Source organism: Solea senegalensis, linkage group LG11, assembly GCF_019176455.1.
Source record: "Solea senegalensis isolate Sse05_10M linkage group LG11, IFAPA_SoseM_1, whole genome shotgun sequence".
In the NCBI taxonomy this organism is placed as follows: Eukaryota; Metazoa; Chordata; class Actinopteri; order Pleuronectiformes; family Soleidae; genus Solea; species Solea senegalensis.
The window spans coordinates 22754943-22781577 of record NC_058031.1 but is presented as its reverse complement, the minus strand read 5'-3'; the positions used below and the strand labels follow the sequence as shown (position 1 = coordinate 22781577).

Genomic DNA, 26635 nt, shown 5'->3' with positions numbered 1-26635 from the left:
TTTACTGTACAAATGTTTTTAATGATTTACATGTACAAATGTTACAGTCATAAAACATTCACAATAAAAACAAGAAAAGAAAAACCACACACACATATCCAACAACCGCATTGACAAGAATGCATCGTCTCTACACTTAGCTGCTATATAGCTCCTTTCCCGAAGCCAAAATATATTCGATAATTCAACACATCCCACTGGATGTATCAAACTCTACAGTGAGCAGTTTCGGCGCTCACTGTGAATATTATTTCAGTTCTGACAACAGTTTAAAAAAAAAAATACAACATCGACAGGATTTACACACAGAAAAAACAAAAACATCACCATCAATATTCAAATGACACATACAGAATTTATGAGTACACGTCGTCCCCAAATCCAGGCCTGTAGCTTCATAAAAGAAAATAATCGTGATGACGAGCAGTCCTTGTGACAGTACGGATTTTTTAAAAATGAACTTTTAAAAACCTTTTTTTTTTTGCCTGATAGAGCCGACAGAGTCTGTTGGTGTTAAAAATCGTTAATACCGAGTCATACTTAACATGTTTCACGTGTCCACGGAGAGCAGCTTCTTTGCCCTGTGGTTCCCACTCATAAATAGTGCATTCCGTTAACGTCAGAAGTCGGAACTGGGAACTTAGTGGCGTCCCAGTTGAGTCACGGGACACACACACACACACACACACACGCACACGCACGCAAACGTATCTCAGGCTAGCAAAAGTTTTTGAGAGTTGGAATCTGAATTTAGGGGTGTGCCATTTCAACTGGAACGCCCCACTCCCCCCCCTTTCCGACTTCCAACTACAACCGGGAAGTGCCAATAAACAAGGGGTCATGCCAGGATTCCCAAACATCAAATTCAAGGACTTTTCCAGGACCAATTCAAGGACTAGAATGTGCCGACACAGCTCAAGATGGGAGGGCCACTTGAAAGAGCCGCTTCGCCAATGATGGCGTCCACTTTTATTGATTTGTCCTTGGGACCTTGGTCAAAGTCAAGTCTTTTGTGAGACGGAGATCTTGGAATTTTCATTTCACAGGCATCACGTCGTCATTTGCGCTCTCTCATCTTTACTTTACTCGCTCATTGTTCTGCGCGGAAACTCATGTCAGTGGCGGGAGGAGGAGGACAGTGGACAGTGTCCACAACACCGCTAGTAATTATGACTCCAGCGCTTTTTCCTGTGTAGGCCTAGACTATGTACCTTAAGCAACACAGGGCATGAAACAGTCTGTGGTGTGACATTTATGTAAATATCAACTAAACTTAGGGTCTATTTAGGACCCTGGCATGCATACTCGATCTGACATTCCAATCCTGTGGTGCCGTTTCTCACCAGGAAGTCACAAGTCATCGATATGTCCCGTGTTTTATTTTGAAATGTAAATGTGAGAGTATAAACAGTATCCTCATACGACCTCGAGCAAGGTTCCATGTTTATCGTCTTCTTTGGCGTCTCTTTTCGGCCAAAGTGTTGTGCTACAGGGAGTACGCTCAGTCGGCGTGTACGGTGTGCTGCTGGTGGCGGTCGCCCATGTGACGCCCACGGAATCCCCAAAATTTTAACATCGCGCGGACACAGAAAGTATGACCCAGTCTTCACAGCATGACCTTTTGAGTGACAGGGCAGTTGCTTTGCATGCGACTTGGCAAAGGAAAATAAATAAATAACAAAAGCTTGAAATACAAAAAAAAACAACGTTGGGAAGACGACTGTGACGATCACTTAAAAGTGATAGTTCAGGTTTTTTTGTGGAACTAGCCTGACACACGAAACGCTTGCTCTCCGTGAAAAGATGGGGACGCAACAGGAACAACAAAGAAAAACACCTAATAAAAATCTACACTGATGATTGCTGCCTTTTTCCTTACTTTTACACGGCCTTTTCTGTCTGGAAACAAAAAGTTCTTTCCCTCTCCCACACCAAAGTCTCCAGAGAAAATCAGCGTTTTTTTAACTCTCTGGGACACAGCGTCTACTGCTGCCTCGTGAGGTCATTCTGCGCCATTGACGGAAATCCGAAAGAAACGTTTCAAACACCGAAATCACAAAATAACACATTTACACGTTCTACTAGAAGAACTGTGTGCGGTGTGTAGAATCACTGATTTTCTCTATGGACTTTGGTGTGGGAGAGTGGTCCAGGTTTCCAGACAAAAAAAACACACAAAAAAATATTCTTATGATAACGTTGACTTAAACGGACATAGATTTTATTGAGTGAAACGTTTGTGTCGTGTATCAAATCATTTTTTTCCTCTGTCCGGATCAGCAGCTTCATAAAAACACTAAAACCTGAACTATCCCTTTAACATTTTGACATTATTAGGGACAGTTGAGTTAGTGTATGTGTGTGTACCACTCTCTTTAGTCATCCTCGTCCTCGTCATCAAACGACAGAAGGCTGTTGTTCTTCACTTTCTTTCCAGACGTCGCCGTCACCCCCGCCGCCTTCTTCTCCTCCTCCTTCTCTCCATCCTCGCTCTGTTTCTTCTTCTTGCTGGAACTGGCCGTGATGCCCTGGAACTTGTCCGAGGAGGAGCGCTTGGCCGGCTTCTTGAACAGGATCTTCCCGTCAGGGGGAGGTTCATCGTCTACAGACAAAGACGCACGAGCGTGATGTGTGTGTCTTCACATGAAAATATCATCACAGCAGGGATAATTTTAACATCTTTAACTTACCTCGAAAACACAACACTGAAAGGTCAAGGATTTCAAGCACCCGTTTGAAACTTTGGCAGGTAAAAAATGTTGTTTCTATTTGCATTTTTACAGTGTGTGATATTTATATTCACTCTTACCTTTATCTGCAGCTCCCTCAGTGTCACCTTTGATCTTCTTCACTTCATCTGCACTCAGGTCTCCGCTCTTTAGAACCACGACCTGAGGCAGCTCGTCGTCTCGGTCGCTGCCACTGTCGTCGTCCAGTTCGGGCATCACTTGACGCTGCGTGAGGGGGAAACAGACACTGAGGTTTTGTTTTGTTTAAATGTACAAATACATTTCTGGGTTAGTATGAAATCAACGTTATTACACAGCTGTACAAAGAGATTGTAAAAGGAAAGAGTAACTGTTATTCAGTTTATACCAAGAAGTCTCCCTCAGCTCGAGTCTATAAAAACACACAAGATTTTATTTGTAATATATTTTTTAATCTATACAATATACCCAAAACAATGGCCCACATTTTAAACTACAAAACAAAAATACAAGATACGTTGGTGTTTATATGTCGCAAATGTTTAAAGACAATAAAGCTTTCAGTTAATTTAACTTATTTTGGTTCATTTTGAACTGAAAATGATCTTTAAAAAACACATTACTTCCATCAGCTTTTACAATATGGTTTATATGCTGTATATTGTTATATGAGTACTTGGAATTTAACGTTTTTAGTGGTCGCTTTAAAGCTTTGAGTGTGAAACAACAACAAAAAAAAGTTTTTTTGACATTTTATGGACCAAACGAATACTCGATTAATCTTGAAAATAATCGATAGATTAATCGATGATACCAATCATCGTTGGTCAATGCTAGCCTTGGGTTAGCATTAGTGGACGAGAGCGAGCCTGAGTGCACGTTGTGTTCTGCTTGAAAAACACATTGTTTGACACGCACTAAACAATTTTATTTTAATAACTATAATTGTTAATGTGTCTAATGGACATGTCTTGTTTCTATTTAAAACAAACACTCCGGTGAATCCATAAACAAACCAAAACACTCGGCTCCGCTAACGTTTACGTTAGCTCCCCGTTAGCTCACGCGCCGTTAGCCAGACCCATTCGCGTACCTTCGTGTCCACGGTGGGCCCTTCTTTGAATCCAACGTCATTTTTAAACTTCTTTAGAAAAGACGGCTCCGCTGGTTTTACCCAAGACACTCCGCTAGCTTTACTTTTATTCATTTCAGAGCCGGAAAACAACAGCTCCTGCTTCTGTTGTTAACCCGGTTCTTTTCTTCGTCTTACGATTTATAGGTAGACACGCACGCTCAAAGGCGCACTGCTGCCATCTACTGGTGGAAATCGATAGTCACTTTCATTTCAATCATTTTCAATAGTGCTTTATCTCACTGTTAGATAACCCCGTTACTCTTCCACATTTAACAAATCCTGTGTGCTGTGATTCAAAAATCGCTGGTTTTCTGTATGGACTTTGGTGTGGGAGAGTAAGTGGTTTATAAAGCTCTGTTAAAATTAGCTAGGAAAACATGTTTATTTTAAAGATTTTGGATTTAGAATAGTGAGATAGAGAACATGTTTTAAATTGCTTTTATTACATGAATATATAATTAAAATAACATTCTTATATCGACATAAAAAAACAACTTAAACATGAAATAACCACAAAATACAAAGTGCAATTAAAAAATATGATATATGATATATATGCAAACATGCATGTATAGTATACAATGGGTTCACTGACTCTACTTCAGGGTGAACGTCCTCAAAGAGTCACTTCAATTACTCATTCACGAGGTGATATGATGTCTATGTACAGCACTAATATTACTTAATTTCCTTTACGAGCTTAACAAGGAAAACGTCACAGGAAAATAGCTTTACTGACCGTTATGATGAGTAATTATGTTTGTTTATTAAAAAAAAATAAAAAAATCCTTCTTTTTACATGTGAACACATTTTCGAGGTCAGTGCTTGGCTGTTGCCAACACGCTGCTGTAGCACAGCTGAGGTACACATACGACTCAACAGCTTCTGCTTCTTCTTCTTCTTCTTGCTCCTGGCTGAGCAGATGCACCAGCAAGTTTTTGGTCAAACTTCAGGTTCAGGCTCCAGAACTCAACTATTCTCTCCCATACTGAGCTGAAAACTATATGAGTAAAGCTGCGGTAGGCAGGATGTTTTGAATGTTTATTTTTGTTGCGTTTAATTATTTAGGGACAGGCTTGCGTATTTGATTATATATATTATATCTTGTTAATATAAAGTAAACAAATGTTTTTATCAATGATTGCATCTATTAGCACAAGGTGGCAGCAGCGAGCATTTAGTCAGTGGACTTAAGTCATTAGTGGTGATATTTACAAGGTGTCTTGAATGCATCTTAAAGCTGCTACTCTATGTTCAACACCCTGTAGGTCAAAGTTCTCAAACTCATGGTCTTGTGAGCAAATTAAGCCATTAAAACAAACAGAATTTTGTAAAATATCTCCACACAAGTTGTTATTCCTATACTATGATGGAATATTGTGATAAAATTTGGACTTTTAGACATTACTTAGTGCTCATGTGCTGGAGTTTAGAATAGTACCGTAGCTCCCGCTCGATGACAAGACATACTAATTTCATACGTGAAAGATTATGCGAGCAGGCCTGTACCGTATTGCGTTGTTTTTGCGTAAATTGGTTAGAAAGTCTTAGCAGCTCGCAGAACACGCAGCCGGTGCTCACTTTTTAAATTTAAAGTTACTGATGGAGGCAGCAGTGGATCAACAACAAGCAGTTTACAGGGTGACACAAACTAGGACATACAGTGGAAATGATATTGTAGTATCAGTTCAGAATTGTCCAAAGCTAAAGAAGAAGAGAAGGACTTAAAGTTTTATTTTGCAGGGTAACAAAAGCTGTGTTTCTACCGAGTGGAACGGTTCAGTTTGATACAGTACCAAAATAACCAGCCAGAGTAAAACGGTACGGTCTAGTTCCACCCACCACAGTCAGCTAATCGGCAGTCTGTTCTCATACAAAGCTTAATGTCTATGTTGAGACAAATGGCCACAAACCGTCTGCCAAAAGTCTTTAGTTTGGGAGAACCTCGTACAGTTATTTAGAGGAGCAGCTATGAGAAGCATTCAAGGAACCCCTAAATTTCACTTCCATACACCACAGACAAAGACCCTTGCTGATTGGTCAGTTCTGAGTGTTGTTGACTTTGTCATGAATATCTTTAGTGCAAATTTATCTGGAATATAAAGTGATACATTTCCTAGACCAGAGACAATCGCTCCATTTTTGAAATGCTCCACCGACACTGACACATAATAATGCGTTTATTGTCTGACTCTGTTGTTTTAGGTTCTGTTGCAGCTCATTATGACAGCCACGAGGAGTGCTCGCTCTCTCATAGATCACTTGTGCTGAAAGGGTCTATCCTGCCTACTGCAGCTTAGATCAAGGTTTAGACAGCCCCCCAATTTTTAGTATTTAGACCGTCCCTTCCACAGAGTGATGTCTTTTGCCTTTCATTGCCATTCCAGCCTCATAGATGGCCAACTGGAGAGCGGCTCCAGCTGGCAACTTGGCAAAACCTTCCTCCGAGATATGGTTTATCTTCACGTAACCCCCAGGTCTGTGCAGTGCCACTCCATGCAGGTGGGAGAAGAGCAGCGGCAAGTCACTTGTTAGTGTGTAGTGAGAAACCAGCCTCAGCTCGGTGGGGATGTCCGTTTCCTCAGAGTACTCAAAAATGGCCGCCATGTACTTGGACAGGTCCTGGCCACTGGCCTTGGCCCGGCCCACCTCCTCTCCAATAAGCTGGACGGCAGTGTCTGAGCTGAAGGCGTTGGACCTAAAGTTCAGCCACCTGCCTTCCTCCACATTTCCTTCATCACCTTCTGGCTCTACAGGCAGGTGTTTTTGGTTGAGGCCTCGAGAGCAGACCACCAAGACAAAGTCGCTGTCGCGGATCTGCCGGCAGTGCCAGGCCATGCTGCCCTCCTGAGCCATGCTCAGAGAGTCCCACATGTCCAGACACACCTGGACACACAGAAAAATACAACAGTTTTGCACAAATAATCATTGTAAATTGAGCATATGAAGCCCATTAAAGTGATAGTTCCAATTTTTCTGAAGTGAGGTTGTATGAGCCACTGAGGCGAGGTAAACCGCTCCCTGTTCCCTGCGCTGTGGAGAAAATGTGTGGACACAGGAGCTGCTGGTCTGCTGCTGCCTCAAATGATAAATATGTGTCACTGAGGTGAATCCAAACAAAGGATTTGAAAGTTACAAAATAACATATTGGAATGTAGTGACGGAGGCAGCTGAGGATCAACAACTCCTGTGTGCTGTGATGTAAAATCACTGATTTTCTCTATGGACTTCGGTGTGGGTTTAAAACACGACACAAACTTCAGTTTCCAGTCAGCCTAATGGTGAGATAAAAACAAGCTTGTTCTGGCTCCGGTGCGCAGTGAACAGTCAGTGCTGTATCTTACCCTGGTCAGACCTGATATTAAAATCCGTCCCGAATTATTCGATATGGTATCTGCCATAGTAAATCAGTCGACCTCTCGTTAACACCAGGTTTCATTTTGTCAGTCTCATACAACCACACAATAAAAACCCTGAAATTTGCCTTTATTTTTATATGTATTTATATATATATATATACACTTATATATATATATATACATACAGTATATATGTATAGTCCCATCTGCTACCTGAGTGGCCATGTGCTGCTGTATGAAAGCTCCCAATCGCATGACAGCTTTGACATGAGCGGCACCATCGTTGCTGCTGTAGCAAATCAGAAGACGGGGCGGGGTCAGTCTGCTTCTGGGTAACGACACCACTTCCTCCTGACACATGTTGTCTTCATACTGCTTGATAATATCTGATGGATGTCAAGGACACCTGGTGTCATTTCACGAGCCGATGGCGACAACAAGAAAATCCTGAACTGCTGATGGAAAGTAGATTTATTTGCACCTGGTTTTATGTCCAGCTTCTTCCTTTGTTGCTTGGATCGTCTCCAGGTAAGAGCAGCCAGTACGAGCACCAGTATGGTTCCCACAGTCAGGCACAGAGGGAGCACCAGAGCCAAAGAGGGAGTGACGCTGAGCGGCGGGTCTGTGGAGTTACCGTGACATGATGAATCACCACAATGGCACCCACACACCATAAAGAAAAACTTCATTTATTTACTGCTTCAGCGCTGAGTGGCCAGTACCTTTGTGAATCCTCATGACCTGAACACTGAACGTTCGTCTGACTGAGTCCACCTCATTCGCAGCAATCTGTGACACAAGAAAGGTTGAGGTTTGTAAATTAACTTTTAAATAATCGACAAAGGAAAAGATCGTATCGTGAAAGTTCTGGTTCTCTGGTTCTGGTCAAATTGTTTAAACAGTTTTTGAAGGGGCAGAAGCAGCTCTTTTAGCATTTTGGGCATTATGCCTCTGGACAGGAGAGTAAATGTGATAGGTGGGAGGAGAGGGGGGGGGAGACGTGCAGCAAAGGGTAGCTCAGTCGGTAGAGCTGTCACTCGTGTCTGTCGCATCTCTATCGATATCTCTTACATTTCGTAGCCAAATGACGTCAAAGTCGGCACTGTACTCATCGGTGCCCTGAGTGAGTTGCTTGCCAAGTTTGAAGCCTGTCAACTAAAACGTTGCACAGTTGCGCTCGCAATTATGGATTCATAGATATGCTGATGACATGGCCTTTTTCATGAAACAATCTTGTAACTAATTTCTCTGCCCAAGTGATGATCGACAAAAATCGAACCGGCCCACTGACACCACTGACACTGTGGAAGCTGTAAATAATATATATACTGCAGGTATATAGATTTTCTCCAGGGGTTGCCGCAGCAGATCACTTGCTTTTTTTGCAGCGATCAGATTTCACAGAGATTATTTTGCTCACTCAACCCTCCCCCTCTTGGGTACCTTGCTCAGAGGTCTTGACCTGTCTGGATTCGAACTGGCAAGCCAAGTTCCCTTTTCACAAGGCCATGACTGCCCCAACATTCTTATATACATATATATATGTATATAAGATTATTACCTCACAGGTGTAATTGGTTCCCTCTTGCAGTTCCGTCAGCTGGTACGTGTGGTGGGTTTTGTTTTTGGTGGGTGTCTAAGGACGATGAGTGGATGGTAAACAAATCAAACATATTTGTGATAGGACTGATGATGAGACTGAGTGAAAGGAAGCTGACGCCACTCACAGGCACGATGTCAGTGTATTTCTTCATGCCATTTGCATAGCAAAGAGAGAAGTAACTGGCGGTGATGGCAGTCCCTTCCTGCTGTACTGCAATATGTTCAGGATACCAGTCTGGAACAGGACCATGAAGTAAATATCAACAACGATGTCAGGCTGATGATGGAAGCAGTGGTGAAGATTAAGATGTTTAAGAAGTAAATAAAAAAAGTCAGTTTCTCTCACCCTTTTTACACTTTTCAAGACCGTTCTTCTCTGCACAAGCTGCAAAACCACAAATACAACATTTTACAGTATATTTATCATTAAGGTATAAAACACATTTGTGTGTGTGTGTGTTGACAGGCGTCTTACAGCGCGTGGAGAAGATCTTGCTGTGGTAGAATCTGTCCCACTTCTCTGGAACTGGCAGAGCCATGACAGTCACGGCGAACTGGGAGCCGAGGGTGAGGCCGGTGAAAGGGTCCGACTTATACACCTGCAGAAAACGTCATCATCATCATCATCATCATCATCCACAGCAGCAGGTTCATGACCTTTATTGTGTTTAAACAAACTGTAGCTCTGGGTTTGTCCTTGTCAGGAGAAATGTGGGACAATTCTTAAATTGATAAACTTTATATATATATATATATATATACATATATATATATTAGTGCTGGGCCGTTAACGGCGTTAACGTGCTGCGTTAACGCGAGACTCTTATCGCGCGATAAGAAAATTATCGCCGCTAATCTATTCTCAAAGTTGGGTCTGGGACCTGGGTCCACATAGTGAGCAAGCTATGAATTTCACTTTGATATGTTAGCGCGGATGTATACCTGGCCCAGAAGGCTCTGACCTGGCTGAGCGCGGATGTAGGTAACGTTACGTTATGTAATTTATTGTCATTTTTTGTTTTATAACGGTCTATGTAATTTACCACGGTGAAAATGGTTTCAGGTTGGATATCCAACCGTCGCGTCCGACAACTGTCTGAATGAATATCCAACCTGAAACTAACTTCACGCGGTATAGCTTTAGCTAACGTTATCAACGTTTTGCTGATTAGTTGCTGATAGTTGCCTACTACTACTAGCAATCTTACTCTGATATACTTTTTCTGTCCTACTCCTAATGTTAGGTGTGATGAAAACAGAGGAGCGCCACTTAGCAGAAGAAGAATTCAAATGAGCCATTTTAATCTAGATTAATCTAGATTAACTCCAAGATTGCAGTGAGATTAATCTAGATTAAAAAAATTAATCTATGCCCAGCTCTAATATATATATATATATATATATATATATATATATATATATATATATATATATATATATATATATATATATATATATATATATATATATGTATGTTTATGTATATATTCTCTTTTCTATCTTGTTTTACTTTATTTCACTTTTTCAGAGTAAAACCCGACTTCCAGCTGTTACTTGTACCACTCCAGGAATTAAGCACATTTGGTGTTTATCCTGTTTATTTATTTGTGAATGTGTCTGGCTAGGTAATGATGTGTTTTGAGGGGTGGGCTTGGGTTAGATAAGGTTTCTTGTTTTGTGATTTTGTAAAATATTAAAACTCAATAACCAAAAAAAAAAAACAAAAACTGTAGCTCTTAATCTTGTCCCGAGGTAGTTAAAGGGATAGTACAGTGTTTTTTCACGTGTGGATGTATGAGGCAACACAAGGCCAAAAAAAGGCAAAAGGCAAACAGCTTTCCCGCCCTGAAAATTCCCACACCAAAGTCCACAGAGAAAAATCTGCATTTTTAGCTCTTGGGGACACAGGAACCGCTGGTCTACCGCTGTCTCGTGTGGTCACTTTGTGTCACTGAGGTAAATCTGAATGAAGAATTTCAGATGCCGAATTTACAAAATAAGACATTTCAACTTAGTGATGGAGGCAGCGGTGGATCAACTCCTGTGTCTCTGTGATGTTAAAATTGCCCATTTTCTTGGTGTGGGAAAGTGAACTGTTTACTTAGACAACAACTAAGTTGTCACGACCCATGGATTAAACCCAGCACTCTTGGTTTGAAAGGTTGTCTTGTTTCCATTTTTATTTTGTACGTTTTTTGAAGGTTATTCAACTTAATGCTTAAAAATAAGCTGATTCATTTAATCCCTCTGTTTAAACCTATACCACATCCCTTTCGCGGAGATACGAGGACATAAAGTAGCTTCACAAATTCGACGTCACAAAGAGAAAAAGGATAATAACGCGAATAAATAAACATTACATTGTAAATAGCTGTTACATTAAGCTGGTCAAATCTCTTGTTTGAGCAGTTATCGTTGTGTTGTTATTGTCAGAGCTACAGGACAAACCTGTGCACACAGTCACATACATGTATATGAAACACGTACGATACCTGAGCACTGTGAGTGAGCACGTAAGGTGTGTTCTTGTACATACAGACAAACTCACACTATGGGATTTCATGTAAATAAAAGTCACGTAGGCCAAGAAACGCTATTTTTTTGTCTTGTGTGAAAAATGTGCACCTGTAAAAGTATTTTGTACACAAAAGTGTAAAAACCTGGTAGAAACAGTTATTATGTGTCAAAGTTTTGTGGCTGTAACAATATCTTATACATTTGGCAAACTGTTCACTCTCCCACACCAAATCCCATAGAGAAAACTAGCAATTTTAACATCACAGCATCCACTGCTGCCTCCATCATTGACTTCAAATGTCTTATTTTATGACTTTGGCGTTTGAAATCCTTGTTTCAGATTTACCTCAGTGACACAAAGTGACCACACGAGGCAGCAGTAGACCAGCAGCGCCTGTGTCCACATGAGCTAAAATCACTGATTTTCTCAATGGGGTTTAGTGTGGGAGAAAAGTGCGCTTTACAAACTTAATTTTCCAGTCGGAAAAGCTGTTTGCCTTTTGTAAAGTTACTATCAAAGGATGAGATTGAACTCAGTCAAACAGATCCATCTGCTTCCTGCTGCTTTAAGCCGTCCCAGCTTGTTGTTTTTGTGGGTGTGCCCAGTGAAGGATTATAACATCATGTATGATAAGCTCGTTTGCTAAAATGACTGACAGCATGTAAACTTCCAGCTGAGGACGTGCTTTTTAGTTTTGGAAGGAAGGCAGATGCTGAGAGCCGGTGTGTCGTGACAAGACGGCTGCGGTAAAAAGAAAATAATTAAGAATCTGCCGTTGTTATTGTTCTTCGTCATCTCAAGTCATTGTCTGCGACATTCCTGCGAATGTGTTTACGCGAGCTCGTGTTGTCAGACAGCATACCAGAAAAAGAAAAAAGAAGTAGAAGTAGCAGCAGTGCGGCTTTTTTCTCCTTACCTGCTGTGCATGTGACGCAGACAGGGAGAGGTTTCGATGGAAGAGAAAGAGCTGACAGGTGAACGTCGACCCTCCCAGCGCCTGCAGCGACACCTGAAACCCTCGCAGGAAGGCGATTCCTGCAGCACAAAAACAAAACGGCAAGTTCACGTCAGCGTCACCAACAATAACAACAACACCACCCAGCTTTCTGTCTGTGCATCACCAACATCTGAGTCCATGTTTATAAAAGGTTACGGTGTCATATCACATATTTACCAGAGGTTTGAGGAAACGGATCATTACATAAAAAACAACAGAAAAGGAGAGAGTTGAGCAAATGTGATTTTAAATGTGTTTCATACTGTTCACATTTCAAATTTAACTCCAATGTGGTGTTCCTGTTTTTCTGTATTTATTCATTTTGACTTCGAGAATAAAGTCGAAAATCTACGAGAATTAAGTTGAAAATCTATGAGAATAAAGTCGTAAATTTACAACTTTATTATATTATATTATATTATAACAACAGCTTAGGAAATTTACGAATTAAGACTTTATTCTTGTAAATTAAGACTTTATTCTCGTAAATTTATGACTTTATTCTTGTAAATTAAGACTTTATTCTTGTAAATTAAGACTTTATTCTCGGTAATTTACAACTTTATTCTCAAAGTCTGTGACATTTCTTTTTCTCAATGTGGCCCTTCAGGTGTTAAAGGGTTAACTTTGCTTTGTTCATTGTACCGTTTCAAACAGAAGTAGTAATAATAATAACCCCAGTACATACAATATTTTTGTGTGAGTGAAACTATTCTCCCTTTGGTAACTCCGGCGTTCCAAAGGTTCTCACCGTGCAAGGTGAGTCATTTTGACCTTTGACCTATGATTTACTATCTGTAACGGGACAGTAAATCACGCTCACACCCAAACGCGACGTGGAAAATTAGACTGGAGGAGGAAACTCACGTCCGATGTGATGAACGACCTCTTCAAGACCCGGGCTGGAATCTCCACAAGCAAGAGTGTGTGTGTGGTGAAGAGTGTTGTGAAAACAGTGTGTGTGTCTGTGTGTGTCTGTGTGTGTACATACCATAGTAACTGGGCTTCCAGGAGATGACAACAGTGTCAGACGCTGGATTTGGCTCGTGGACAAAATCGACGGTCACGTCGGTCGGAGGATGAACATAGTGCTGACAAATCTGAGGGTTTTCTTCTCCCAGCAGCGCGAAACAAGGCCACGGGACACAACCTGAGGACACACACACACACACACACACACACACACACACACACACACATACACACACACACACACACTGTGTGTTAGACACCAGAGTTTTAGATTTACGTCACAATCACAATCAGAAAGACTTGATCCCCCGGGCCGGGAAATTGCTTTTCACGACAGCTTCTCTGACCAAGAACAGGAAAACACTAATAATAACATACATATACGGACACTGTGGTTCTCAAACTGTGGTGCGTGTACCACCAGTAGTACGCAAGTTTCCTCTGGTGGTCCTTGGAGGGAAAAATCAGAAATACTCTTAATACGATCACGTCAGAATGTTTACGACCAAGATACCCGGGAGGGTATCACAAATTACAACACAGAATATTTCATAGACAACACACATGTAAAGATCTGGGCCAACAAAAATGTATTCTATTCAACTGGATCGACGAGAAAACGCCCTGTAACTGTAACTCGGGATGGGAATCGGTATTGGTCAGTATCGGTGATATCGGTCCAATACTGATGAAAATCACTGGATCGGATATCGGGACAGATGAAAACGGTCCGAAAATCCCTACATATCGCATGTTTCGCGATGCACGGACTGTAAAAATGTAAATAAAATAAAATAAATCAGCAAAAGCATTTTAGCTGAGTCATGTTTGGTGCTGTTTTATTTTCTTCTTTTTTGGGGGAGAACAATATTTGTGACACAGCTGGGGAATGATGTCTTTGAAATGACTCGGTACAAATGTGTCGTTAACAGCTTTGTACGTTCCGAAATGGTCCGATCTGAATAGTATCGGTATCGGAAGGTAAAAAAGTGGTATCATCTCATCCCCAACTATAACTGAGTGGTACAGTGAGGCTTCTCGCTAATATGCTAAGCTAACATCAGGTCGCTAACCAAACATGACCTTACGATGGCGTTGACTGTCAGAGGGCGGCGGCAGCGACGTTAATCTCTCGACACGTCTGTAAGTTTTAATTATTTTTCCATTTCACGCAGACTTTGTTGATGTTTGATAAATACTTAAGGGTTTGTCGTCATGTGACGTTACACACGCGTGACTTTTTAAACATTTGTTTAAAGCTCCAGTGTGTAACTTGTACACAGCGAGTGTCTCTCTCGTGTCTGGGTAAACTGTCACATACTTTTACTGCACTACATTTCCTCTAACTCTCTGTGTTACTTACTTGAAATAAAATCAGAAGAAGAAAAAGAGTTGGTATTATGGTCTGTATTTATATAGGGATTTTCTAGTCTTGATGAGCTGCTTTACGCTGCAACCTTGAACATACTTTATACACAGGAGGAAAAAAACAAACTGTTTTGATAATATTTGCATTTTATTAAGTATTTTTGTGTTTGAGTTTCATCTGTCGTTCATTTCACAAACAGAAACTCTCTGCTAATATTAACACAGAATTATTATATTTATACAGAAAAGAAAACAACACGTTATTGTATATGTTATTATTTCTGTTAAACGTTTTATCTTATGTTTTTCTGTATTTACTGTATACTATTTCAATTCTTATTTATCTGGCAGGTGGTCAATTAAAATCTTGTGGAATAGAAACCTATATTTAATCTCATTTATGTCTTCTGGGTTAGGGTTAGGGTTAATGAAGGAACCACATCATGACTTTCATCGCCCCCCTCTCCATGCTGCCCTGTCCCACCTAGAACATCAGGGGAGCTATGCACGGATGCTCTTTGTAGACTCCGCCTTTAGTACCATCCTCCCCCGCAGACTGGGGACCAAGCTGTCGGACATTGGACTACCGCACTCCACATCTGGATTAAGGACTTTCTGACAGAGCGCATCCAGTGTGGGCCCCCGCCTCTCCACAGCCATCAGCCTCAGCACTGGCTCACCAAAGGGCTGTGTGCTGAGCCCCCTCCTTTACGCACTCTACACCCACGACTGCACCCCGACCCACCACAGCAATACCATCATCACGTTCGCTGACGACACCACAGTAGTGGGGCTCGTCTCTGGGGAGGATGAGTCCGCCTACAGGGAGGAGGTGGAGCGACTGACACAACCTGCTCCTGAACACAACCAAGACCAAGGAGCTGGTTGTTGACTTCAGGAAAAAGAGACACAACATCCGGCCACTCCACATCAATGGAGTCTGTGTGGAGAGCGTCTCAGACTTCCGCTTCCTGGGAGTTACCATCAGCGACGACCTGACCTGGGGACTGCACACTGCGGAGCTGGTGGGGAAGGCCCAGAAAAGACTCTACTTCCTGAGGGTTCTGAGGAAAAACACCAAACTTCTGGTGTCCTTCTACCTGAGCTACTACCTCTGTGCATGGTTCTCCAGCTGCACAGTAGCACAGAGGAAAAAGCTCCAGAGGGTCATACGCACGGCCCAGCGGATAGTCGGAGGCTGTCTCCTCCCACTGGAAGATCTGCACAACTCCCACTGCCTCAAGAGTGCTGCTAGGATCGTTCAAGATCCCTCTCACCCCGGACATGGATTGTTTGAACGTTTACCCTCAGGCAGATGTTTCAGATGCATAAGGTCATGCACAAACAGACATAAAAACAGCTTCTGCCCGTCAACCATATCTACTAAATGCTGCTAAATAAACATGTGCAATAATTCAGTACCACTACAGTGCAATATAATAATGTGCAATATTCTCTTTCATTCATTCATCCATTTCATTCTTATAGCATAGTAGGTTATTGTATTGTATTTCTATTTCTATTTCTATTTCTTTTACATTTCATTTTTACTTGTTCTTCTTTCTTATACGTAATTCCATACCAGCACTGAATGTGGACACTTTCAAATTTCGTTGTGCAATGCAAGTTGGACAATGACAATAAAGTTTTCTGATTCTGATTCTTATGTCTTGTATGTTATCTCATATAGCTTGACTTTTATTATTCTGTCTTTTTTTATTTTATGTTATACCTTATCTTGTATATTTTCATGTTTATATCTTATATATTTTATATGTTATCTCTCATATCTTGTTTTTCATACCTTATCTCATATATATCTTATCTTATCTCTCTAATAACTTTTTTATTTCATATATTTTACATCTTTAATATATCGTTTTCTCATACCTTACCTCGTATATTTCATACATTTTCTCTAATATCTCATTTTTAAAAAAACAAAAACCTTCTCTTATATTTCATAACTTATCTCCAATATCTTGTTTGTTTAATACCTTATCTTTTATAACATACATTGTATGTTTTATCTCATACTTCATATATTATGTCTTGTTTTCTCTGGTATATAGCTGGTGTATCTCTTATATATGATCTTTTACTGTTTTATCTTTCACCGTGTCTTCATGTCTTATGTTGTAAATCTTACCAGAAAATGGAGAACAAACAAACAAACAAACAAACAAACAAAGGTTCCTGGGTTTGACCACAAACCCTCAGAAGAGAAGAAGCTTCTCTTTCGATGACTGGTCCACTCGTCTAGCTGAGAAACAAAGACAGAGCTGCTCGTCTCTTTGTCACTTACTTCCAAACGTTGGGATGGAGTTGAACCCAAGACCCTCTCTGATGTCACTCCTGGTTATTCTGCAGTATTCACATCCTGCTCGTCCCTGCAGAGGGAAAAAAAAACGTTCAGATGTTCACAAGATCACTTTGTGGTACGTCTTATTTTGCATTTTCAATAGGAATAGAACCAAAATAACCAGACCCAACTGTTCCATTCTTTGGCACCCTTCTCTTTGGGTACCAGAGAAAAAAATGGTATGGTCAGGGTGCAACTACCATGCCAAACTGTACCAAACCGAACAGTACCATGATGGAAACACGACTTGAAAACCACCAGGACAAGTCACACCTTAAAGAAAGATATTTATGCTTTAAGACCTGGTTTTAGGGTTAGGGAGTCACTTATTATGTCCATGAGCGTCCTGACTGGAATCACTTTTTACAAGAATTTGTATGTTCTTGTATTTGTTACCTCTTTAGAACCTCTTCTGTCATAATCACTGACATTGTCAGGACCAGTAGTCCTCATGGAGACCAAAACCTGGTTCTAATGAGGCAGGATGACCCATTTAGGGCTAAGATTTGAATTGGGGTTGGGTTAAGGGTTAGGCATATTATGGAAAAGTGTCTTCTCAATGTTCTAAGGGCTTTTTGAGGGTTAAGACTTGATTTTAGGGTTTAAAATTGGGCCTCGGTTAATGTTATGTTGGACCGTCAGCATGGAGTTGAACTCAGGACATCCTCCCTCCATCTGCTGCCATTACACTCTGTTCTGAAAACCATCACACACTCCTCTTTAAACAAATGTACTGTCATCAGTCTGTCCACAAGTTACCAGAGAACATGTGCTTGTTTGAAGTCATAAAAGAAGAGGCCAACTATAGAAAGCAGCCAAAAGTGGAGACCCAAAAGCATCTGCGTGTACTTAAAGTCCCAAACAACCACAATAAATCGTGATGAAAAAACATAATTTCTCTAAGTTTCTAAGAGTTTAATGGTGACATCGCAACTAATCAATGTTACCGTTGACGTGAATTACTCTGACGCTTGTTTATTTCTAAAAGTGGAGCTGGAACATGAGCCAGAAGAACCATCAGCGACACCACCGATCATTTGGACTCCATCAAATGTCTGTTACTACACGTCCCACGCTAAATTTGGATTAATTGCCTTTTCCTTTTATTGCAGCAGATTTGTGGAAGCAAAATTTTACTGGAATGTGCGGGTGCTTTACAACATGGTGTGCTCTGATTTCATTGCTTGCCAATGTTTTTGTCAATTTCACTCCCAGTTTTTATTGATATCGTTGTAAACCAGGCTCAAAAATCAATGATTACGTGGATATAAATTACAAATTTTATAAAACTTTAAAGGGGTTTTTCTCTGAAATGCAGGTGATTTGTGGAACATTCTTGAATTAAGATGTGTTTGTTTTTTATTTGGGGACATTTGATAAATTTTGAGCTACTATTTTACAACAAAAACTGTCTTTTATTTAATATTTTGGCATCTTTAGGACTAAGGACAAAGTCTCATTCTTACTTGGGCTGAACGCGCTCTGTTTTTTTCACTCATTATGACATAAATTCATGTTTACAAAATATAGGTTTTCGTGTGTGTATATTGTGCGTGAAAGTGTAATTACTGCTTCAGAGTGTGGACTTGTGTATTTCCATCACTCCACACTTATTCATTCTGTGTGTGTGTGTGTGTGTGTGCGACAGCTCGAGGAGTCAGGTGACATCTTGTGACATTTACTGACATCAATGTCAAATTTTCAGGGTCAGGATTTTGCTTTTAACACAAAAACACACACCCTGTGTGTGTGTGTGTGTGTGTGGTTTGTACACATGTTGCAGTGCACGTGATATATTGACTGACTTCACATCAAAAGCAAGGTGTAACGATCATTACATTATTAAATAGTAGTACACGGCCTCATCTCATACAACTTGAAATAACATGCAGACAGGCCCCACCCTCACCTCCCTTTGATCTATGTATGTGTGTAAGTCGTAAATTAGACATATAAAATATATAGATCACAGAGAGCGAGAGGAAATTAGTGTTGTTGAATAACTGGTTACTGAAACAAATACTGGTTGACCTCTAATTGTTACAAAAGGTGGACTCACATAACACTTTCGTTCTATATTTTACCCAATCAACAGTGACAAGAGCGACAAATACAGTGATGAATGTCTAAAATAATGCTCACAGGATATGAGTGCGAGTCACACTGTGAAGCAATTCCCCGAGACCTCCCGATTCTGAGGACTCCGGGTCGGTGGTTCTGATCTTACAATTACAATGACTCTGATGTGTACTTCTCATTACCATAACTCCTAGACTGTTTGTGATACCGAGAAAAATTCAAAAACTATGGACTGGCGATCTGTGTTACAACCCCACCTTTCACCCTATGTCAGCTGAGATTGGCACAGCACCCCCCGTGTGACACTAATGTGGAGGGTAAAGCGGTAGAAAACGGTTCCTTGGGTTTGTTGGTTGGTTTGGTCGGTTTGGTTGGGTGGGTGCCTTGGGTTTCTTGTTTGGTTTGGTTGGGTTCCTTGGGTTTGTTGGTTGGTTTGGTTGAGTGCCTTGGGTTTGTTGGTTGGTTTGGTTGGGTTTTGTTGGTTGGTTTGGTTGAGTGCCTTTGTTGTTGGTTTGGTTGGGTTCCTTGGGGTTTGTTGGTTGGTTTGGTTGAGTGCCTTGGGTTTCTTGGTTGGTTTGGTTGGGTTCCTTTGGTTTCTTGGTTGGTTTGGTTGAGTGCCTTGGGTTTCTTGGTTGGTTGTTTGTTTGTTTGGTTGTTTGGTTGGTTGATTGGTTTGGTTCCTAAGTTAGTTTAGTTGGCTGTTTGGTTGGTCGATTGGTATGATTGTCCCTCATGTGCAGGATAAATCAGTAGACGATGGACGGAGAGCAGAGAAATCATCATCATCACTACGGTAGCCCTCAGGACTTCCCACGGAACGAATTACAGACAAGATAACTGCCAAATATGGAAAGTGGAAATTATCTTGTTAAAGGGGGGCAGAAGCATTCACTCATTTAACATTTTTTTGGACAACTCTACAGCCATGAAATCAAAATAAATCCATGCGATATGTGATTATCATGATGGTCATAAGAAAGTCAAATGAGGGTAAAAATCCTGCATGGTACCACTTTAAGCAATGTTGTGTTTCCAAACAACTCTAAACTGAGACCAGATGAGGTGCAAAAGCATTGTTTCCTCTTTAGGCTGCACTCAGATTTACATTAGACTGAAGAGTGACAGCTTTAAGTGTCCAAGTCGTCCATTTTTATTTCAATCCCTCTCTCTTCTTAAGATACAGTAGCAACTCGCCCTGCAGGTTTACAGACCATAACTGGACAAACAGGTGGAGAAAATGAGAGACAGAAAACACTCCATTTGCCTCAGGCATGAGAGAAAGGCTGTGTGTGTGTGTGTGTGTGTTCTTGTATTTATTTCTTTGTGAGGTCCAAAAAATTTAAGAAAAAAACTAACTTTCCTCACAACTTTAAGGGGCTTTTTTTTCAGGGTTAAGACCTGGTTTTAGGGTAAGGGTTAAACTTAGGCACTATGTCATCACTAAGATATATGAACAAGTTTGTGAGCCCCCGGTTTTGATTAAGAGTAAACTGTTAATTGTGGTCAAAGTTGGTGTTAATATGTTATAATTAAGGGTATGGATTAGACCGTACTGTTATTCCAGTCTCACATCCTTACAAGAATAGCAGCACAAACATCTGTGTGAGTGTGTGTGCGCACTATACTTCAAAGGGCTTTTCGTGGGTTAAGACTTTGTTTTAGGCTCCAGATGGAGTTGGGTTAATGTTAAGGATTGGGATTAGGCGTTTAGCTGTGATGGTGAAGGTTAGGTTAAAGGACTCAGAGGCAGTATTTCAGAAATCCTGGTTCTGTGGGACCCACTGCCCTGCATGTCTTAGACGTTCCCCTGCTCCAACACACCTGATTCAAATGGGTCGTCATTGGCATGGGCTTTTGGCAGAGCTTGATGATGAGCTGACGACTTGAATCAGGTGTGCTGGAGCAGCCAAACATCCACAACAACACCGTCATCCCTGGGGACCAGGACTGAGAAACACTGGGCTGGGAGATGTGTTACGTCAAAGATGGTCCTCACTGGGAGAGCTGTATAAGAATGTGAGTGTGTGTGTGTGTTCACATAGTGGTAGTTAAACTGTCAGGTGAAGTAACAGCAGTCACAAAGTCTCCGCAGCCTAAACACTTACTGGCACGCAAACGGATGATGAGAGAGCACAAGCAACATATCTTAGCGTGCGTGTCACAAACACTCACACACTTGCAATGCATGCTATTTACTTGCACACACACACGCACACACAGCATCAATTTTAATATTAAACTCTGTGGTGAGCCTTAGTGGCTCAGTCATCAATCACTCTGTCAAAGGGATCTGTGTTGTTACGACACGTGACAGAAAAAAAAAACAAAAACACGAAAAGGCTCACCTCATTTAATCTGCCTCTCATTCACCTGATTCATTCTACGTCTCGTTCACCTGATTCATTCTACGTCTCGTTCACCTCATTTAATCTGCGTCTCATTCAACTCATTTAATCTGCGTCTCATTCAACTCATTTACTCTACGTCCCATTCACCTCATTTAATCTGCGTCTCATTCAACTCATTTACTCTACGTCCCATTCACCTCATTTAATCTGCGTCTTGTTCACCTAATTTAATCTACATCTTGTTCACCTAACTTAATCTACATCTTGTTCGCCTCTTTTAATCTGCGCATCGTTCACCTGATTTAATCTACATCTCGTTCGCCTCATTTAATCTACGTCTCATTCACCAGATTTAATCTGCGCCTGGTTCACCACATTTAATCTGCGCCTCATTCACCTCATTAAATCTATGTCTCGTTTACCACATTTAATCTGCATCTTGTTCACTTCATTTAATCTGTGTCTCATTCACCACATTTAATCTGCACCTCATTCATCTCATTTAATCTGCGCATCATTCACCTCATTTAATCTGCATCTCGTTCACCACATTTAATCTGCACCTCATTCAATCTGCGTCTCGTTCACATTTAATTTGCGTCTCATTCACTTTATTTAATCTGCGCCTCTTTCATCTCATTTAATCCACATCTCGTTCACCACATTTAATCACATATCGTTCACCACATTAATCTGCGTCTCATCTTCACCATATTTAATCTGCGCAATCTCGTTCACATTTAATTTGCGTCTCATTCACTTTATTTAATCTGCGCCTCGTTCATCTCATTTAATCCACATCTCGTTCACCACATTTAATCTGCCTTTCGTTCACCACATTAAATCTGCGTATTGTTCACCTCACTTAATCTGTGTCTTGTTAACGCATTACTTCTGAAATAGTGGGGCAGGCCCCCCTGGGGGGGCGCGGTGAGGTGTTGGGGGGGTGTGAGAGGCAGGGCAGGACAATTTATACAGTGGTTTATACACATGAATAAATAAAAAGCTCCTCAGCTCCTCATTCTGTCCCAGTGAGAGCAAGTATCGCACTCCCCAAGATCCTGATCATAACAGGACACAACTAACAACTAACAACCAACCAGTACAACAGCTGTGTTGTACTGTTCCTGGTGATTCCTGTTTTGTCACGGTTAAAGTGTAACAACACAACATGAGGACGCAGCTGATGTTACATAATATCATTATAAACAGATTTACCAGGTGATACCAGGTGTTATATACATGTAATAACATAATATATATGTGTAACGTGACTCAATTTGCGGTTTTTCAGCGTAAAAACCCGATCCTGGATGACAAGAGAATAACCATCACCCTTCTATTCAAACAGCCTCCAGAACTTGTTCATTTACTTGCAGGGGCTCATTTTCTAATGTCGCTGGAGGCTCTGTGTGACAAAGACCAATGTGTTGTGTAATTAGTCCTTTAACATCTTAATGGTAAAGAAATGAGGTTCCGCCTCATTAAGACCAGCTTTTGGTCTCCATGAGGACTATACTGGTTCAGTGTGTATGGCAGAAAAAGGTCCCAAAGAGATATGTAATACGAGACTAAACACACACACAGGTTTGTGCAGCTGTCCTTCTTAGGACTCAGCAATGAGGCTATTATAGTTCACAGAAAACTGACAAAATAACAAAAACTACTAGGACAGTTTGTTCAAATACCATTGGTGCAAACTCATTAAAATCGCCAAAAAGTGAATGTTTGTGGTTGTTTGTCTTCAACAAGAAAACTTTGAGAAAACGTCAGCTGACTGTTGAGGAAAAAATGATGCACTGTACCAAACCGTTCCAATCAGTAGAAACACCAGAAATTTTTATTTTTATTTTGGAATTTTGTGGGGGGGTTTTTGCACTTGATCGGCCCCCTACTGGCCAGATTGGACAGTCGGTGGCCCCACAGGTCATTTTACCCACAGTTTGAGACCCCTCCTGCCTTCAACGTTCCAGATCCATGTTCTGCAGAGACTGAGAGATCAGAGCAATCTGCGAAAACCCTCGGGAGGCGGACATTTTCTTTCTTTTTTCTATCACATGTTGCGTAAAAAATGTCTCGGAGGCACTGTTTTTGTCTTTTTTGTCTTTTTCTTGTTGGTTCAAGTCTTAACTTAACGACCCTCTGGATTGACCCAGCTCCCCCCTGACATTCAGCCTCTGGGTTAGAAGCAACTCAAACAGCTGAAACAGGAGATTTAGATTTATCCCTTCCTTGTCATTTTTTCTTTCTCTTTTTTTCCCCTTTTTGGGTCAAAGTTGAGATGAAAAAAAAGCAAAGACCGAGGACAGATTTCCTCAGCATTTACGCCCAAAACTGCCCCCAAAATAACGTGGGTGCAGCGACACGTGAAGCGCGTGTCACTTCAGTGTCAAGTTCACCTCATCCCGGTGTGAGTATTAAATGTCAGACGCTGAGGTGTCAGTGAGCTCCTCCAGTGTACACAACGGCTAAGACACACAGTGTAAACAGAAGCTGCAGGTTTTCGCAGGAGACGTCAACTTAAAAAAAATCCTCCTGGGTTAGAAAACAGATGAAAATAAACCCATTAAATTGTACTTGGCAGCTGCAAATGTCGTTTGTTTGTTTGTATTTGTTCATATTTGTATCACCAAGACCAAAACCTGGTCCCAAAGAGGCTTTTTTCAAATCAACACAGTGTCCTCAGAAAAAGAGCTGCACAAACCTGTGTGTGTGTGTACAGTATATGTTTATCTGCGCTGTTGCCTTTGATGTGTGTGTGTGTGTGTGTGTGTGTGTGAGATCGACCTCGTCTGACATTTCCCATGAGAACAAAACAAAAAAGTTAAACATTGCAAACAATATTTAAATCAAATATATGTGCGAGTTTTTGGGGGCTAAATATTAGCAGGAACTTCCTGAAGCAACATTTTTATGTATGAACTGTTGGAAGAGATAATGAGCAAAGACAACACTGTGTGTGTGTGTGTGTGTGTGTGTGTGTGTGCATTAACATTCACACACACACACACAACTAATGTGAAATTGTCCACGTAATAATTACATTGTTGACGGATTTATTAGCACGTAGGGGATTATTTTACATATTTTTACATTCTAAAAGGAATATGTGTGTCTGTATGTCTAAATATTTGAATTAAATTTAAAGTAAATGAATAAAATGAATACATTTCTGCAAATTTTGCACCTTTGGGCACAAATGTCCGATTTTTGGAGCGTGCAGTGACAAAAAAAACAAGTTATTGTTTTAAACGCTGACTCCAACTATTCGTGATATACACATTTAGAAAAAACAGAGATATAAGTGTTGGTTCACCTGTCGGATGCAGTCCAGAGTGCAGTTCTGAGGCGCGATCCCAGCGGCCGTGACATCCTCCTGAGCCCACGCTGGCTGACGGAGAGCCACGAGCTGCAACACAACAAGAGCTGCGGTCCACATGATGCCACAGCCAGCATGACACTGTCCCACTGAGAGCCCCCCCACACACACACACACTAACTCTCAGAGAGAGAGAGAGAGCGAGACTCCCGAGGAGCAAGAGGAACGGCTACCACTCAGCGTAGAAAAAGTAATCTGATGTCAAAGTGTCTGCGATACTGAGTGACAAGAACCTGTGAGAGAGGGAGGCGAAGAGGGGAGTGGAGTCTCCAGGCTATGGGTGGAGGTGGAGGTGCAGCCCAGCCAGCTCGCTCTGCATGTTTTAACACTTATGCAGCAGCAGCAGCAGCAAGAGATAGGCAGGTTTTGGCTCTCCCTGTGGAATTCATTATTTACAGCCAAGACAACACACACACACACACACACACACTGTGTGTGAACACGAGTTTGTTCTCAGGGTTTCACTTGAGTTAATTGAGTCTCGATGACGTTTCATCCTCCAAGTGTGCAGGTACAGAAGAAAAAAATAAATTAAATAAAATAAAATTAAATTCGGACTTTTCCCCTCAGAATTGATTAAAAAAAGGCAGAGAATCGGATGATTTTTTTTTTTTTTAAGAATTCTTACTTTTTTCCCTCAAATTGCACAGAGGTCTGAGAAAGAAGGTCTGACTTTTGCTTGAAAAGCAGAACTCTAATATTGACATCAGAATTTGATTTTTTTTTTAAATTACAATTTTTTCTTAGAATTATAAAAAACACTTAAAATTAGTTTTATTTTGTCTTATAAGACTAAAAGTTTTAGACAAAAACACCAGTAAAAAGAAGAAGAAAAGAAGTCTGCTTACGTGCATTCTCGTTGTAGTCGGAGGTTGGATTTCCCTGGTCGGAAGTTTCAACAGCCACGCCCCCTTGAAGTTGGATTTCCACTTCGGAAATTCGAAGCAACTTCACTATTGTTTTTATCATGGTTAATGAGACGATAAGTTAATTATATTTGAAACCGATAAAACATATTAAAGGGAAAATAAAAACAAACTGCGATGCATCATTACATAAGGTGTTAGCGGCAGCAATTGGCATTTCATGAAATTTGCGAGATTCCTTGAATGCATCACGCTGCAGATTCTGCCGAAGTGAAGTGAAATTTACCCGGCGTCCCTCAACAAATCTCGTTTAGCTTGATGCACTGTGAACCCTGCGCGGTCACATTTGTGACATTTACATGTGTTTTCAAAGATCATTTAAGAACTGCAGGGAAGCATTATATAACAATCAACAGTTTAGAGTTCAGATAAACACAAACAGCTGCTGCACCGGCGCCGTTTCACTGTGTGGGGTTTTTTGTGTTTGTTTATTGGTTTGGTTTCTGTGTTTAATCCTGTGACTTCACTCCAGTGTTTTAAAGAAAGGCTTATGTTCGGCCTGAGGAACGGGTTCTGAGAGTTAAGATGCACAACATGAAGGCATGACACTTTTTCCTTGACAAACAAAATAATCAAATTGAAAAACCTGAGTGATGTCATAATCTGACACAAAAAATTCACAATTTTGAGGAAAAAGGTAAAAATAGGTGACTTTTTCCTCAAAATTATGACTTTTCTTTGTTGAGATCTTTGAAAAAAGTACACTGTAAGGAAATAAAGTCAGAATTCTGAGATTGATGTCAGAATCTGATTTCAAAAATGTCACAAATCTGACTTTTCTTCTCGGAATTCTTTGAGAAAAAGTCATAATTTTGAGAAAAATGATTCTCAGATTAAAGTCAGAATTCTGAGATTGTGTTTTAAAGAAAGTCTTGCGTTTG

General features: G+C 40.8%; 2 protein-coding genes across 2 annotated transcripts; both read right to left on the bottom strand.

Moving 5' to 3' along the window:
• Window positions 1-3988, bottom strand: kiaa1143 (KIAA1143 ortholog). The gene is made up of 3 exons (XM_044038878.1): window positions 3802-3988; window positions 2810-2954; window positions 1-2602 (listed from the first exon to the last, which is right to left on the bottom strand). The coding sequence occupies exons 1-3, from the start codon at window positions 3913-3915 to the stop codon at window positions 2376-2378; spliced, it is 486 nt and encodes a 161-aa protein (XP_043894813.1). The 5' UTR covers window positions 3916-3988; the 3' UTR covers window positions 1-2375.
• A 310-nt stretch (window positions 3989-4298) lies between these two features.
• Window positions 4299-25385, bottom strand: si:ch211-207e14.4 (interleukin-17 receptor D). Its single transcript, XM_044038873.1, has 12 exons — window positions 24766-25385; window positions 16966-17050; window positions 13312-13470; window positions 12240-12358; window positions 9281-9404; window positions 9152-9190; window positions 8931-9040; window positions 8765-8839; window positions 7926-7992; window positions 7685-7825; window positions 7417-7589; window positions 4299-6730 (listed from the first exon to the last, which is right to left on the bottom strand). Exons 1-12 carry the CDS (start codon window positions 24886-24888, stop codon window positions 6179-6181), a joined length of 1767 nt encoding a protein of 588 aa, XP_043894808.1. The 5' UTR covers window positions 24889-25385; the 3' UTR covers window positions 4299-6178.
• Between the last annotated feature and the right edge of the window lie 1250 nt (window positions 25386-26635).

Coding starts and splice junctions, on each gene's coding strand:
- si:ch211-207e14.4 (XM_044038873.1), bottom strand. CDS start 24,888: ATGTGGACCGCAGCTCTTGTTGTGTTGCAGCTCGTGGCTCTCCGTCAG. Junction 9,191..9,280: donor CAAGATCTTCTCCACGCGCT/GTAAGACGCCTG, acceptor GTGGTTTTGCAG/CTTGTGCAGAGAAGAACGGT. Junction 6,731..7,416: donor AGCAGCACATGGCCACTCAG/GTAGCAGATGGG, acceptor CTGTGTGTCCAG/GTGTGTCTGGACATGTGGGA.
- kiaa1143 (XM_044038878.1), bottom strand. CDS start 3,915: ATGAATAAAAGTAAAGCTAGCGGAGTGTCTTGGGTAAAACCAGCGGAG. Junction 2,955..3,801: donor GGCCCACCGTGGACACGAAG/GTACGCGAATGG, acceptor CCCCTCACGCAG/CGTCAAGTGATGCCCGAACT. Junction 2,603..2,809: donor TGAGGGAGCTGCAGATAAAG/GTAAGAGTGAAT, acceptor CTTTGTCTGTAG/ACGATGAACCTCCCCCTGAC.